This window comes from Arachis ipaensis, chromosome B8, assembly GCF_059453495.1.
Source record: "Arachis ipaensis isolate K30076 ecotype BB chromosome B8, ASM5945349v1, whole genome shotgun sequence".
Lineage (NCBI taxonomy): Eukaryota > Viridiplantae > Streptophyta > Magnoliopsida > Fabales > Fabaceae > Arachis > Arachis ipaensis.
In genome coordinates, this window is record NC_142443.1 from 128,314,505 (window position 1) to 128,329,806 (window position 15,302).

Consider the following 15,302-nt stretch of genomic DNA (forward strand, 5'->3'; position numbering starts at 1 on the left):
TGACATGTTTAGTTTTAGAGCACACAACCAAGCATTGATAATTACAAAAAGAGATTGTTTTAACTAGAAACAGTTGAATCCAATCAAGCAATCAATATGCCTAACAAGAACGTTTGTTCAGCTTCTCTTAACCATTGACTACTATAGATGAAAAAAAAAACATAGACAGAGCAGGCTAAGGTTCTACATCTCTATTGGCAATTATCATAGTGATCGTACATTACACCATTACTTCTTGTTCATGTATTTGATACAAGGATTAGCAAAAGAGTGTTTGCCCCCAAAATGACATGACAAAACAAAATACATGACCAGAATATTCATCACTATAAGAAATACGCTGCGCTACAAACTACTTCACTCTAATACCATTGCTGCTAGGACACAATCTCTCTAATCAGTCACTGTTCTTTCCAGATCCTACCGGTAACCCTTAGCTTTAATTCTTTCCTGTCGCCGCCGGAGAAGAATAGAGCCATATTCCGCTGAATTATGAGACCGTCAAAACTGTCACGAACCTTGCGATGGCTGTCCCTAATGCTTCTAGGAACACCCTGCCAAATCATCTTCCTCCCATTTCCACCCACTTCTAGACTGTAGCTATAATTCTTTGCCTCATTATCATCACCCATAAATCGCAAAAAGGCTATGTAGACAGGAGCCATTCCTAGCTGAAAAGCTTCAAAGTGTAGACAAAAATACTGACCAAAGCAGCTGAAAACCTATAAACCAATGTGAAATCTATGAATCAGCTAAACCCCAAATTTGACGAATGCCACAATTAAGTGCATAACTGGCCCTTGTACAGACTGCGGCAACATTTGCAACTTGCACACTAATTGTTGATTACAGCTTTAAAAATACAATTCAGCTTTTGAAATGTTTCATTATTGAGAAGTCTAGTGAAAACATTTTTGTTATTAATTAAATAAAAGCCTAATCAGTTTGCATAAATTCTATATTTCCATAATTTCTTTGCTGTAACGAAAATTAGCATGTTTGGTTCTGCTTAATTATAGGAGGAATTTAATTTTTTATCATTGCAAAAATGCTCCATGAAATATATCTATTATAAGATTTTTTCACAAAAAATAACGTAAATTCAAACACGCATCCATTCAAATTTCAAACATGCACTTAAATAACACAATCTACTGTCTAGTGAATTTCCTGAGAAAATAAGAAGGTAGTTCGGCAAAACAATACCGTGAGCATCCATGTGGCATTTTCAACCTCTTGTGGATTTGATTTGACATAACGATGGTTAAAAGTGCTACCATTGTGCATGTCCACTTTGTGATCATCTTTCAAATGGGCCACTAAGTAGGGTATATCACCCATAGCTGAGCATTCTGAACCAGCATATGGACAGTTATATGGTCTATATGCACACTGGGATTCGTGTTTCAGCTTGCTATAATATGGATAGATACCAATACACCCAAAACCTTGATATTTACAAGGAAGTTCCAAAGATGCAGCCACCTTCTCTAGTGCTAAACATCTGATATTGCCAAGTTCATGCCTACAAGTAGGGCACCGATTGTGGACCCTTGGTTTGCAACCTGAGCATATCGTGTGGCCATTTGAACACTGCAACAATAGTATGAATATAAGTTTCCTAATTTCTGAATTGAAAATACTTTGCTATATAAGACGATATTCAATTTAAATCTTCGGTAAAGCCAACAAATAAATAAACTAAACAAGTTATATATAGCAACGGTATAGTGTTCTTGCTAGGAGAAATATCAAATCTTCTGAAAATTGGATCATATACGCAAGATCACAGAATTAATATTGATCTTGAATAAGAAAACTAGCACCTCAACACTTAGCTTTTCCTTGTGACATACCTAACAAGTGTAAGAATCCCAAGTTTTTCTTTGTTTTTTCTTAATGCAATCTTATTGATTAGCAGCAACACCATTATTTCCTACTTAATTGCCAGATTGCACAATGACTCCCACAACTTTTTATAATACTATCACTTGCTTTCTCATCAACCCAGAGAACAACAATAAAACATCACAAATACATAAACAACCTGATGGATTGGAGGGTACATTGCATTCAGGCATACAGGACACTCTAAAAGCTCACGAACACTGCTTGAAACAGTCCCATTAGGTTTGAGAGAAGTTAGGGCAGGATCATTTACTAATTCACTAACATCTGTTGCCTCCTCATTTTGAGGGGGATCAACTTCAGTTTTGGTCCTTATATCGTCAAAGAATGGATTACTTGATGCCATGCTATTAAAAGCAATCTGCAACAGCCCTGTGAGTAGTAATTCAAAAAGAGAAAAATTTTAGAACCAACCAGGAAGGGAGTAACCAAATTCAATACATAACTGATTTTCCTTTTTTTCACCACAGTTGAACATAATTAATTAGGTATTACATGCATACCTTATGCACATCTCCTCAATTACAACCAATGAATTATACAAGTAAACACTCATATTGCCCCAAAAATTTCCAAAATGGACACTTTGCTCCATAACAAATTTTTATTACTCTAGAAGTCCCTCAGAATTTGTTAGGGACTTCCACAGTAATGAAAGTTTGTTGGGGACCAAAGTATTTGATCTGAAATTCATTGGGAACCAATTTTGGGTGTTTACTCTAATTACACCTCTCTAGTCAAAGAATGAATTCTGCCTTTATATGGCAAATGTTCCTACATTGAGACTTGAGAGTATCAAATATGCATGGTGTTCATCTAATTTGATTTTAAAACCAATTTACATAGCACACAGTCATTGTATGCTTAACAAATTACAAATGTTTGATAGCTAAGTTTATGAAAGAAAACAAATTACAACAAACATCCAAAAGCATGAGCATTTGTCATTCAAACATTTCAATGATTTGATTCTAAAATCCAATTTTATATTGACCAACAGGAATGCTTAGTTCTTTTCCAACAAAAGGTAATCAACTGTTCGACTTATAATGAGAGATAAGGACACTTTCAACCATAAAAAGACATGAAGATGATTGATCATTGACATTTCAAAAACTAAAAAGTTAAGGCCTTAATCTCAGTTCCGGCCAAAAGGGATTCCTCCACTTACTCAACCTATATTCCCAGCCTCGGTTTCTACGTTTGCTTATCAAGTAGATAAACAACAGCGGCCACAACAAAAGCCTTTTCCAGCCCCTGCGAGATATTAGGGATGGATGCATGGATCAAACACTACTAGTTCTCTGTGTTTTCTCCAATCTGTCTACTACTATGATTCAAGATAGGCATGGAGATAGACCAAAGAAACAAATGCAATCTGAGTTATTATGAAACATTATCACATGGTTTGATTCATTCTACCAATCCCACCTAGTTGGAAGAAAAGGGCTTCGCTGCTGAAAAAGCAGAGATCACATTTCAAACCTTGAAAAGAACAAACTGTTCCATACATTTCCAAATGCCACACAATTAAAACCCTAAACCTTGAAAACAATAAATAAAAGCACAATTGATTCAAGGCAAAACCTTCCACAGATCTACAACAAACACTTAAAAAAGAACCCCAACAAGAATAACAGGAATCCCTAATCTTAATCAAAACGTGTCAACAGGAACGGCCTAACAACAAAACTTAACGGAAAAACAGAGATGAAGAAAGGAATACCTGAAATGACTGAATGATCAGAAGCTCATTACAGAGAGGAATAAAAGGAATGGAAAATTCAAAATAAGAAAGAGGGTTTAATTTACCGAAAACAAAAAGGGAAAGAATGATGTTATTGTTACGGGTGGGTGAGGGGGGAGAGGGTTCACACAACAAACTAATAAATGAAAAGGAGTCACGAGTGCGCGTATGCAGATGCAACAAGAATTTTCAAATTAAAGGGAATGAGAGAGAGTGAGAGGAGCGTATAGAGGAAGAGAGAGAGAGAGAGTTCTCGATTCGATGGAAATGGCAAAGGGATTCAAACTGAGTTGATCTGTATCATGCACCTTAGATGGCAAGGTGCATCACATACTTCCTCGTCTAACACACTCAATTAATGCCTTAATGGCCATATTCAATTTATTTATTTCATAAATAAATAAAATTTATTTTATGAACAAACTCCAACAACCATTCATACTCGGCTTAATGTTCGATTATTGTTCGGTGAATCATTTTGGTCGTCGTATGTTTACGAGTCAAGATCATAGACAATAAAATTGATTTGGTCAAATTATTAGATTATTGGATTAGTCATAGAATCAACTCAACCAAAATTAATTGAAAAAACAGTCTTGTTATATATATAAATTTTTTTAACAAGCTTGACAAAGAGCAGGGAAGGCGAGGTCTCAGGTGTAGACGTGCAGTTGAGATTCAGGAACGGGTGGTAGATTTGGAAAATATATCCTCTCAATTTTTTTTTTTAACAACAAGTGTAATTATTCGTGCGATATATGTGCTATGTACGTGATAAGATTGAATAAAATATCAAAATGATAATTAAATAAAAACAGAAAAATAGTATTATAAAATTTATAAAAAACAATAATAAATAAAAAAGATCTCTAATAAAATTTTCATTAAAAATTTAAATTGTAAACAAATAAAAAAATTAGAATCAGAGGAGCTTTGAACATTGCATTCCAATTGTCCATCACAGTTGGGATCTTAGTGGCAAATATACTCAACTACTTCTTCGCAAATATCAAAGGTGGATGGGATGAAAGCTTAGCTTGGGTGGTGCAATGTCTCTGCACTCATCATCATAATCGGATCATTAGTCCTTCCAGACACACCCAACTCCATGATCAAGCGTGGAGAACACGAAAAGGCCAGGCAACAACTGAGGAAGGTTCACGACGTGAAAGACATTGATGAAGAGTTCAACGATCTTATTGCCGCAAGTGAGGAATCGAAGAAGGTGGAACACCCTTGGAGAAACCTGCTGCAGCTCAAGTACAGGTCTCACCTCACAATGGCAATCATGATTCCATTCCTCCAGCAATTCACGGGCATTATTGTCATCATGTTTTATGCGCCTTTGTTGTTCGGCTTCATTGGCTTCAAGGACAACTCTGCTCTCGTATCAGCCGTCATCACGGACGTCGTAAATGTGGCTGCCACCGTTGTGTCTATCTATGGGGTTGACAAGTGGGGTAGGAGAGCCCTTTTTCTAGAAGGCGGAAACCGGTGATTTGCCCGTGTGGTATGCTATTGTGGTGATGATGTTTATTTGCATATATTTCTAATATATTATAATCTATTCAACGAATGAGATCAGACCCCACATTTTAAACGTTTTTGCCTGAGTATTTGTCTCTAGCAAAAATACCAAAACAAAAAATTATTGTTACATTGGACGATTTTAATATGAAAAAAAAACGTTAAGGAAAATTATAAATTAAAAATTATGTTGGGGACGGTTTCGATTTTAACCTTCAACGTTAGGGACAAAACAATACTTATCCCTATAATTATCATATTATTATTATTATTATTATTATTATTATTATTATTATTATTATTATTATTATTATTATTATTATTATTAAAATATTTTCGATTGATAATTGATAAGTAGTTTAATAATGCATTAAATATTGATTTTATATAACTATAATAAAGAAATTTTTCTAAATTAGTATAATTATGCATTATTACTTAAATGCTAATTATAGTATAAGTATAATAAAGATATTTTTATAAAATAAACTTAGAAGAGAAAATGTGCATTCATTTTGGCAAGAAAATGGATTCATGAGGAATCGACACCTCACTTTTATTAGTTGGGGAAAATCCAGTTTTAGTATATTAAGTAGATAGATATGTTTAGGTAATTAAAGTGATGATAGACACCTTTAAGTTACTCAAATTAACAAAAATGTGAGGAACTTACAAAGACGAGTTAATAACTAGAAAATCAACTAATAGCTAAATTTTTATAATATTTTGGGTAAAGTATATTTTTTGTCCTTAAAATTTGGCAAAAGTTTTAAAAATATCCCTAAGTTTTATTTTGTTTCAATTTTGTCCCAAAAGTTTTCTATTTGCATCAAATATACCCTAAACTGCTAAATTTTCAAAAAATTTAAGACTAATCTAACAATAATATATGAAAATTATGTTTGATTTGCTTGTGTTGAGAGTTGTTCTTATGATATTGTTGTTGAATTGATCTTAAATTTTTTGAAAAATTAGCTGTCAAGGATATATTTAATGCAAATCGAAAACTTTTGGAACAAAATTGAAACAAAGTAAAACTTAGGGATATTTTTGAAACTTTTATCAAACTTCAGGGACAAAAAATATACTTTACCCTAATATTTTTTATTATTCTTATAGTTATCATTTTCTTTTTTCCTTCTTTTTAAAAATTATTATTCTTTCATTACAAACTTTGCCAATTTTAAATAATTTTTTTATAAAGTGATCCACGTTATTTTTTTTTATGATGAGAAAGATTTTCGAACAAATTGAGTAATGGACCCTTTGGTTGATTTGATTCCTAGTATAACCAAATTTAGTTTGTGTATTTTATTTTAAATTTTGTAACAGAAAAAGTATACATAGAAAAATAAAAAGTAAATTTTTATATTTTTTTCTTAAATTTAAAAGAAAAAATACCCAAAATAAAAATAAAAAATATTTTTTTTAACTATTAGAGTGTTAGTAATTTAGTATCTTTTCTATTTAGATAACAATAAAAGGACAAATTTTATTAACATTAAAATTGATAGATTAAATTGATCAAAAAGTAAAAATTAGAGGAATAACAAGTGTAATTACCAATGCGATGCACGTGCGATACGCGTGCCATGCGCGTGTCATGCACGTAATAAGATTGAATAAAATATCAAAATGATAATTAAATAAAAACAGAAAAATAGTATTATAAAATTTATAAAAAACAATAATAAATAAAGAAAACCTCTAATAAAATTTTCATTAAAAATTTAAATTGTAAACAAATTAAAAAATTGGAATCAGAGGAGCTTTGAACATTGAGTTCCAATTGTCCATCACAGTTGGGATCCTAGTGGCGAATGTGCTCAACTACTTCTTCGCAAATATCAAAGGTGGATGGGGATGGAGGCTTAGCTTGGGTGGTACAATGGTCTCTGCACTCATCATCACAATCGGATCATTAGTCTTTCCAGACACACCCAACTCCATGATCAAGCGTGGAGAGCACGAAAAGGCCAGGCAACATTGATGAAGAGTTCAACGATCTTATTGCCGCAAGTGAGGAATCGAAGAAGATAGAACACCCTTGGAGGAACCTGCTGCAGCGCAAGTACATGCCTCACGTCACCATGGCAATCATGATTCCATTCCTCCAGCAATTCACGGGCATTATTGTCATCATGTTTTATGCGCCTGTGTTGTTCGGCTCCATTTGCTTCAAGGACAACTCTGTTCTCATGTCAGCCGTCATCACCGGTGTCGTAAATGTGGCTGCCACCGTTGTGTCTATCTATGGAGTTGACAAGTGGGGTAGGAGAGCCCTTTTTCTAGAAGGCAGAAACTAAATGATCATATGTCAGGCCGTAGTAGCTGCTGCTATTGGAGCCAAGTTCAGAATTGATGAAAACCTCGGTGATTTGCCAGTGTAGTATGCTATTGTGGTGATGATGTTTATTTGCATCTATGTCTAATTTCTTATAATCTATTCAACGAATGAGATCAAATTCCACATTTTAAACATTTTTGCCTGAGTATTTGTCTCTAGCAAAAATTCCAAAACAAAAAATTATTGTTACATTGGACGATTTTAATACGGAAAAAACGTTAAGAAAGATTCTAAATAAAAAATTACGTTGGGGACGGTTTCGATTTTGACCTTCAACATTAGGGACAAAACAATACTTATCCCTATAATAATAATAATAATAATAATAATAATAATAATAATAATATTATTATTATTATTAAAAATATTTTCGATTGATAATTGATAAGTAGTTTAATAATATATTAAATATTGATTTTATATAACTATAATAAAGATATATTCTTAAAGTAGTATAATTATGTATTATTATTTAAATACTAATTATAGTATAAGTATAATAAAGATATTTTTATTAAATAAACTTAAAAGAGAAAATGTGGACTCATTTTGGCGGGAAAATGGATTCTTGAGGAATCGACACCTCACTTTTATTAGTTGGGGAAAAACTCAGTTTTAGTATATTAAGTAGATAGATATGCTTAGATAATTAAAGTGATGATAGACACCTTTAAGTTACTTAAATTAACAAAAAAGTGAGGAACTTACAAAAATCAGTTAATAACTAGAAAATCAACTAATAGCTAAATTTTTATATTATTTTTTATTATTCTTATGGTTATCATTTTTTTTCCTTCTTTTTCAAAATTATTATTCGTTCAATACGAACTTTGCCAATTTTAAATAATTTTTTTGTAAAGTGATCCACGTTATTTTATTTTTCTTGTTGATGAGAAAGGATTTCGAACAAATGGAGTAATGGTCCCCTTTGGTTGGTTTGATTCCTAGTATAACTAAATTTGGTTTCTATTTTTTATTTTAAATTTTGTAATTGAAAAAGTATACATAGAAAAATAAAAAGTAAATTTTTATATTTTTTTCTAAAATTTGAAAGAAAAAATATCCAAAATAAAAATAAAAAATATTTTTTAAACTATTAGAGTGTTAGTATCTTTTCTATTTAGATAACAATAAAAGGACAAATTTTATTAGGCTTAAAATTGATAGATCAAATTGATCAAAAAAAAATTAGAGAAATTATAAGTGTAATTACCCGTGCGATGTACGTGCGATGCGCGTGCCATGCACGTGATAAGATCGAATAAAATATCAAAATGATAATTAAATAAAAACAGAAAAATAGTATTATAAAATTTATAAAAAAAATAATAAATAAAGAAAACCCCTAATAAAATTTTCATTAAAAATTTAAATTGTAAATAAATTAAAAAATTGGAATCAGAGGAGCTTTAAACATTGGGTTCCAATTGTCCATCACAGTTGGGATCCTAGTAGTGAATGTGCTCAACTACTTCTTCGAAAATATCAAAGATGGAGGCTTAGCTTGGGTGGGGCAATGGTCTCTGCACTCATCATCACAATCGGATCATTAGTCCTTCCAGACACACCCAACTCCATGATCGAGCGTGGAGAGTACGAAAAGGCCAGGCAACAACTGAGGAAGGTTCACGGCGTGGAAGACATTGATGAAGAGTTCAACGATCTTATTGCTACAAGTGAGGAATCGAAGAAGGTGGAACACCCTTGGAGGAACCTGCTGCAGCGCAAGTACATGCCTCACCTCACCATGGCAATCATGATTCCATTCCTCCAGCAATTCACGGGCATTAGTGTCATCATGTTTTATGCGCCTGTGTTGTTCCGCTCCATTGGCTTCAAGGACAACTCTGCTCTCATGTCAGCCGTCATCACCGGCGTCGTAAATGTGGCTGCCACCGTTGTGTCTATCTATGGGGTTGACAAGTGAGGTAGGAAAGCCCTTTTTCTAGAAGGCGGAACCTAAATGATCATATGTCAGGCCGTAGTAGCTGCTGCTATTGGAGCCAAGTTCGGAGTTGATGAAAACCGCGGTGATTTACCAGTGTGGTATGCTATTGTGGTGATGATGTTTATTTGCATCTATGTCTAATATATTATAATCTATTCAACGAATGAGATCAAACCCCACGTTTTAAACGTTTTTGCCTGAGTATTTGTCTCTGGCAAAAATACCAAAACAAAAAATTATTGTTACATTAGACGATTTTAATACGAAAAAAACGTTAAGGAAGATTCTAAATAAAAAATTACGTTGAGAACGGTTTCGATTTTAACCTTCAACATTAGGGACAAAACAATACTTATCCCTATAATAATAATAATAATAATAATAATTATTATTATTATTATTATTATTATTATTATTATTAAAAATATTTTTGATTGATAATTGATAAGTAGTTTAATGATACATTAAATATTGATTTTATATAACTATAATAAAGATATTTTTCTAAATTAGTATAATTATGCATTATTACTTAAATGCTAATTATAGTATAAGTATAATAAAGATATTTTCATTAAATAAACTTAGAAGAGAAAATGTGCATTCATTTTGGTGGGAAAATGGATTCATAAGGAATCGACACCTCACTTTTATTAGTTGGGGAAAAACCCAATTTTAGTATATTAAGTAGATATGCTTAGAAAATTAAAGTGATGATAGACACTTTTACGTTACTTAAATTAACAAAAAAGTGAGGAACTTACAAAAATGAGTTAATAACTAGAAAATCAATTAATAGCTAAATTTTTATATTATTTTTTATTATTCTTATGGTTATCATTTTCTTTTTTTCTTCTTTTTCAAAATTATTATTCGTTTGTTACAAACTTTGCCAATTTTAAATAAATTTTTTGTAAAGTGATCCACGTTATGTTATTTTTCTTGTTGATGAGGAAGACTTTCGAACAAATGGAGTAATAGTCCCCTTTGGTTGGTTTGATTCCTAGTATAACCAAATTTGGTTTCTATTTTTTATTTTAAATTTTGTAATAGAAAAAGTATACATAGAAAAATAAAATGTAAACTTTTATATTTTTTTCTGAAATTTGAAAGAAAAAATATCCAAAATAAAAATAAAAAATATTTTTTTAAACTATTAGAGTGTAAATATCTTTTTTATTTAGATAACACTAAAAGAACAAATTTTATTAGCCTTAAAATTGATAGATCAAATTGATCTAAAAGTAAAAATTAGAGAAATAACAAGTGTAATTACCTGTGCCATGCACATGCCATGTACGTGATAAGATCGAATAAAATATCAAAATGATAATTAAATAAAAACAAAAAAATAGTATTATAAAATTTATAAAAAACAATAATATCTAATAAAATTTCATTAAAAATTTAAATTGTAAACAAATTAAAAAATTAGTATCAGGGTCAAATTAATAATTTTAAGAATATAACTCATTTAATCTATGTCACGTGTCAAAAATCTAATATATTATAATCTATTCAACGAATGAGATCAAACCCCACGTTTTAAACGTCTTTGCCTGAGTATTTGTCTCTAACAAAAATACCAAAACAAAAGATTATTGTTACATTGGATGATTTTAATACGAAAAAAATGTTAAGGAAGATTCTAAATCAAAAATTACGTTGGGGACGGTTTCGATTTTGACTCTCAACGTTAGGGACCAAAACAATACTTATCCCAATAATAATTAAAAATATTTTCGATTGATAATTGATAAGTAGTTTAATAATGCATTAAATATTAATTTTATATAACTATAATAAAGATATTTTCCTAAATTAGTATAATTATGCATTATTACTTAAATGCTAATTATAGTATAAGTATAATAAAGATATTTTTATAAAATAAACTTAGAAGAAAAAATGTGCATTCATTTTGGCAGGAAAATGGATTCACGAGGAATCGACACCTCACTTTTATTAGTTGGGGGGAAAATCCAGTTTTAGTATATTAAGTAGATTGAGAGAGTAAAGTGTAATCTCTTACCATTAATTGTTATAAGTGGGACCAAGAGAAAACATGAGAGAGAGTGTATTGAAGGGTTATAAATCACACTTTTCTCCCTCAATTTTTTTCAACAATTGAGAGGATCCATTCCCGTAGATTTGGACCTAGGTAATGATGACATTGGGAGGACTTCACAAGGTCTAGGTAATGCGACCTGTGATGATGGAAGTGAAGCTGGATCTGGAACGTCGGAAAATAAGTGGGCATATAATATGCAAGAAAATAGGGAGGCGTGGGAGCTTGCAGTGGAGTCTAGAGCAGTGCAGTACAATGAGAAGGACGAAATTATGACCATACTCCAAGCACAGAATGAGGTACTAGCATAGAAGAAAAAATAAGCTAAGCAGAAGGAGAATGCTAGAAGAAGTCGCCCAAAAATTTGAAAAAAGGTGTGTATAAAAGCGTTAAAATGATTTTTAGTTCATGGAATGTTAGGGGGTTGGCGGGGGTTAGAAAATTGAGTATGGTGAAGAATTTTAGAAGAATTTTTAAACTGAATATGCTACGCTTGGTAGAGACAAAAAAAGTGGTATTGTCTAAATTTGATGTAGTGCAACTCTGGAAAAATGATGCAGTTGGCTGGGAGTTTGTAGGGGCGAAAGGTGCATCAGGCAGACTCCTGTTGATGTGGGATGAAACGGTTTTTAAGATAAACAACTGCTACAAAGGGGATAGATACTTGTGTGTGGATGGTATACTGTTAAAAAATAATTTATGTTGTGCTTTTTGTCTGGTTTATGGTGCGCACACAAGGGAAGAAAAGCGTTAAGCTTCTTGTCTGGGTTATGTCAAGTTCTGGTTTGTTATCTGGGGGATTCCAACGAGATTACTCAGGTGGAGGAAAGAAAAGGAGCTACTTCCTTGCCAGGGTCTACAGTAGAGTTTAAATCATGGATTCAGGATATGGAGTTAGTGGACCTAGCACTAACTGATCGTATATTCACATGGTTCAGGGGCCAGTCGTGCAGTCGCATTGATAGAGTTTTGGTTAGTTTGGAGTGGGTGGAGGAGTTTCCAGAATCTAGGCTAAGGGGAGGGCCTAGAGGTTTGTCAGACCATTGTCCACTAATTGTGGATGTCACAAGGGGAAGAGGGGTGCTGAGATCTTTTCGGAGCCTGGATTCCTGGTTTACTCACGAGGGGTTCTTGAGAATGGTAAAGGAGGAGTGGAGGAGCTTAGGTGGGATACAATTCATGGACAAGTTAAAGGTTTTGACGGCTCCGCTGGGCAGATGGCATAGGGAGAAGTTTGGGAACATGGATTTGAGGATTAATCAGTTCGAGGACGAGATCAAGAAGGTCAACGATTTGGTGAGTAATGGCATATATGATGGGACTCTAGAAGCAAGAAGAAAGGCACTTGTGAGTTCTTGCAAGAAATGGTATATTAGAAAGGAGCTACACTAGAAGCAGATGTCACGGTCTAGGCATGCAAAGGAGATGGACAAAAATACTCGAGACTTTCACAATTTAGCTTCAGCTCGACGAAGGAACAATCAGATTGATGCCTTACTTATAAATGGAAGGTTAGTAAGGAATCAAGCCAGGATTAAGGTTGCTATACGAGACTTCTATAAGGACTTGTACCATCAGGAGACCTCGCCTGATATAGGGTTCCGAGATGGACTGGTAAAATAGTTAAGTGAGGTAGAGGCAGCGGAGCTAGAGGTAATGCCTTCAGTTGAAGAAATAAAGGACGCTGTTTGGGACTGCGAATCAACTAAGGCACCGGGTAGCGATGGGTACAATATGAATTTCATCAAGAGGTGTTGGGAAGAAGTGGGAAGGGATTTTACTGCAACTGTAATGAGTTTTTTCCAGTCATCTACGCTACCTAAGGATTCTAATGTCACTTGGGTGGCGTTAGCGCAGAAGCTTGTTGGGGCAAAAGAAATAAAAGATCTTCGACCGATTAGTATGGTGGGATGTGTGTACAAGGTCATATCTAAGGTGTTGGTTCGAAGGATGCGGAAAGTCATGCCAGGATTAGTAGGAGAGACTCAGAGTGCTTTTGTGAAGGATAGGAAAATACATGATAGGGCGCTGATTGCTTGTGAAATTGTGCATTGGTTGAAGTCAAGAAGGAAGAGCTTAGCGATTATTAAGCTAGACTTTCAAAAGGCTTATGACAGGGTGAAGTGGTGGTTTGTGGATATTGTGTTACACAAGATGGGATTTAGCTTCAGGTGGAGGAACTGGATCAAAGAGTGTGTTTGCTCTGCTTCCATGTCGGTGCTCATAAATGGATCCCCCTCTAAGGCCTTCAACATGGAAAGGGGGATTAGACAAGGCGACCCGCTGTCCCCTTTCTGTTTGTGTTGGTTGTGGATGTTCTTCACAGAATGATCGGGGAGGTGGTGAGGAATGGACGTATATCTCTGCTTTTGGTAGGTCGGGATAACATTGAGTTGTCACACTTGCAGTTTGCAGATGATACTATCCTGTTCTGTCCTACTAAGGAGAAGGCCATCAGGAACTACAAACGGCTGCTGTGATGTTTTGAGTTGATGTCTGGGTTGAGTATTAACTTTGAGAAGTCCAGCTTTATTCTGATTAATTGTGAGCGGCGCTGGACGCGGAAGATGTGTCTTTTATTGGGCTGTGCGGAGGCATCATTACCAGTCAGATACCTGGGCATTTCTTTGGGAGCCAATCCGAGGTTGGTTAGGACATGAAAACCAGTGATTGACAATGTGGAAGAAAAGCTGAGTCTGTGGAAACAAAGACCCTCAGTAAGGCGGGTAAGCTGGTGCTCATTAAGTCTGTTCTCAATAGCCTGCCCATCTACTATCTCAGTTTATACAAGTTGCCAAAGGCAGTGGCGGAGAAGCTGATTTTCCTACAAAGACGATTCTTGTGGAGTAAAGAGGATGGGAGATACGGAGTGCCGTTAGTGAAATGGGAACTGGTTATGGCGCCAAAAAAGGCAGGTGGCTTGGGAGTTGGCGATGTAGTGGTTCAGAATACAGCTCTACTGTTTAAGTGGTGGTGGCAGTTCTCAAAAGAGGATTGTCCATTATGGAAGAAAGTTGTTTGTTACTATAATAACCTGAATCCTTCTGAGATGTTGAGTGGATAACCTATATCGACAAGAGTGAGTCCTTGGAAGGATATTTGTCAATTACAGATCATGAAGCCACATGTGAGGGAGATGATTATTAGAGGCCTGTCTATGGAGGTAGGGAATGACAGAACAACCCGATTCTAGGAGGATAGCTGGTTACCTAGTGGGGTGTTGAAAGATGTGTTTCTAAGACTGTTCTCGGTCTCAAACCTTAGGGGACTGTGGGTTCTGGGATGGGTTAGAGTGGATTTGGAGTTTCCAATGGAGGAGAGAGTTATTTCAATGGGAGTTGGAGCTCGTAAACCAACTACATGAGAGACTACAATCAGTTAAGCTTACAAATGAAAGAGAGGATAGAGTGGTCTGAAAATTTGATAGAATAGGTATTTTTTCAACTAACTCTTTTGTGTAGGTGCTGCAAGCGGAAATTCTCCCAGAGAAAATCACAAGTTATAGCTTCACTAGTACTATTTGGAGGGGCATTGTTCCACCAAGAATTGAGTTGTTTTCTTGGTTTGTGTTTGTGGGCAGGGTGAATACTAAGGATAGACTGTGTAGGTTAGGTGTTATCGGCCATCATGATAACATGTGTGTGTTATGTAATAAGTCTGTAGAGTCTGCCTTTCATTTGTTTATTGGCTGTGAGCTAACTTGGCAGGTGTGTGACGATCGGATTTCTGCCGGTAAAGAATTTTATAAAAATAATTG

General features: G+C 34.2%; 2 protein-coding genes and 1 pseudogene across 4 annotated transcripts; 2 read left to right on the top strand and 1 right to left on the bottom strand.

The window, feature by feature from the left end:
• Positions 1-12: 12 nt before the first annotated feature.
• On the bottom strand, positions 13-4,008 carry LOC107613552 (E3 ubiquitin-protein ligase DIS1). Of its 3 annotated transcripts, XM_016315607.3 has the most exons (5): positions 3,635-3,673; positions 3,080-3,165; positions 2,048-2,280; positions 1,207-1,593; positions 13-722 (listed from the first exon to the last, which is right to left on the bottom strand). In XM_016315607.3, the coding sequence occupies exons 3-5, from the start codon at positions 2,252-2,254 to the stop codon at positions 402-404; spliced, it is 915 nt and encodes a 304-aa protein (XP_016171093.1). In that variant the 5' UTR covers positions 2,255-2,280; positions 3,080-3,165; positions 3,635-3,673; the 3' UTR covers positions 13-401. The 3 variants fall into 3 exon arrangements, with proteins under 3 accessions (XP_016171093.1, XP_016171092.1, XP_088352461.1); XM_016315606.3 differs by lacking the exon at positions 3,080-3,165 and having other exon boundaries at positions 3,635-4,008; XM_088496335.1 differs by lacking the exon at positions 3,635-3,673 and having other exon boundaries at positions 3,080-3,365.
• A 5,037-nt stretch (positions 4,009-9,045) lies between these two features.
• LOC107611603 (sugar carrier protein C pseudogene) lies at positions 9,046-9,618 on the top strand (annotated as a pseudogene).
• A 2,411-nt stretch (positions 9,619-12,029) lies between these two features.
• On the top strand, positions 12,030-12,937 carry LOC148549815 (uncharacterized). The gene is made up of 2 exons (XM_088495793.1): positions 12,030-12,222; positions 12,324-12,937. The coding sequence occupies exons 1-2, from the start codon at positions 12,030-12,032 to the stop codon at positions 12,935-12,937; spliced, it is 807 nt and encodes a 268-aa protein (XP_088351919.1).
• The last annotated feature ends 2,365 nt before the right edge of the window (positions 12,938-15,302 follow it).

What these genes read in the sequence shown, in the direction of transcription:
- LOC148549815 (XM_088495793.1), top strand. Translation starts at nt 12,030, where the DNA reads ATGCTACGCTTGGTAGAGACAAAAAAAGTGGTATTGTCTAAATTTGAT. An exon ending in TAGATACTTGTGTGTGGATG is followed by an intron (nt 12,223 to 12,323) that starts GTATACTGTTAA and finishes GGTTATGTCAAG; the next exon opens with TTCTGGTTTGTTATCTGGGG.
- LOC107613552 (XM_088496335.1), bottom strand. Translation starts at nt 3,191, where the DNA reads ATGCATCCATCCCTAATATCTCGCAGGGGCTGGAAAAGGCTTTTGTTG. An exon ending in AGGCTGGGAATATAGGTTGA is followed by an intron (nt 2,281 to 3,079) that starts GTAAGTGGAGGA and finishes TACTACTCACAG; the next exon opens with GGCTGTTGCAGATTGCTTTT. An exon ending in TGTACCCTCCAATCCATCAG is followed by an intron (nt 1,594 to 2,047) that starts GTTGTTTATGTA and finishes CTATTGTTGCAG; the next exon opens with TGTTCAAATGGCCACACGAT.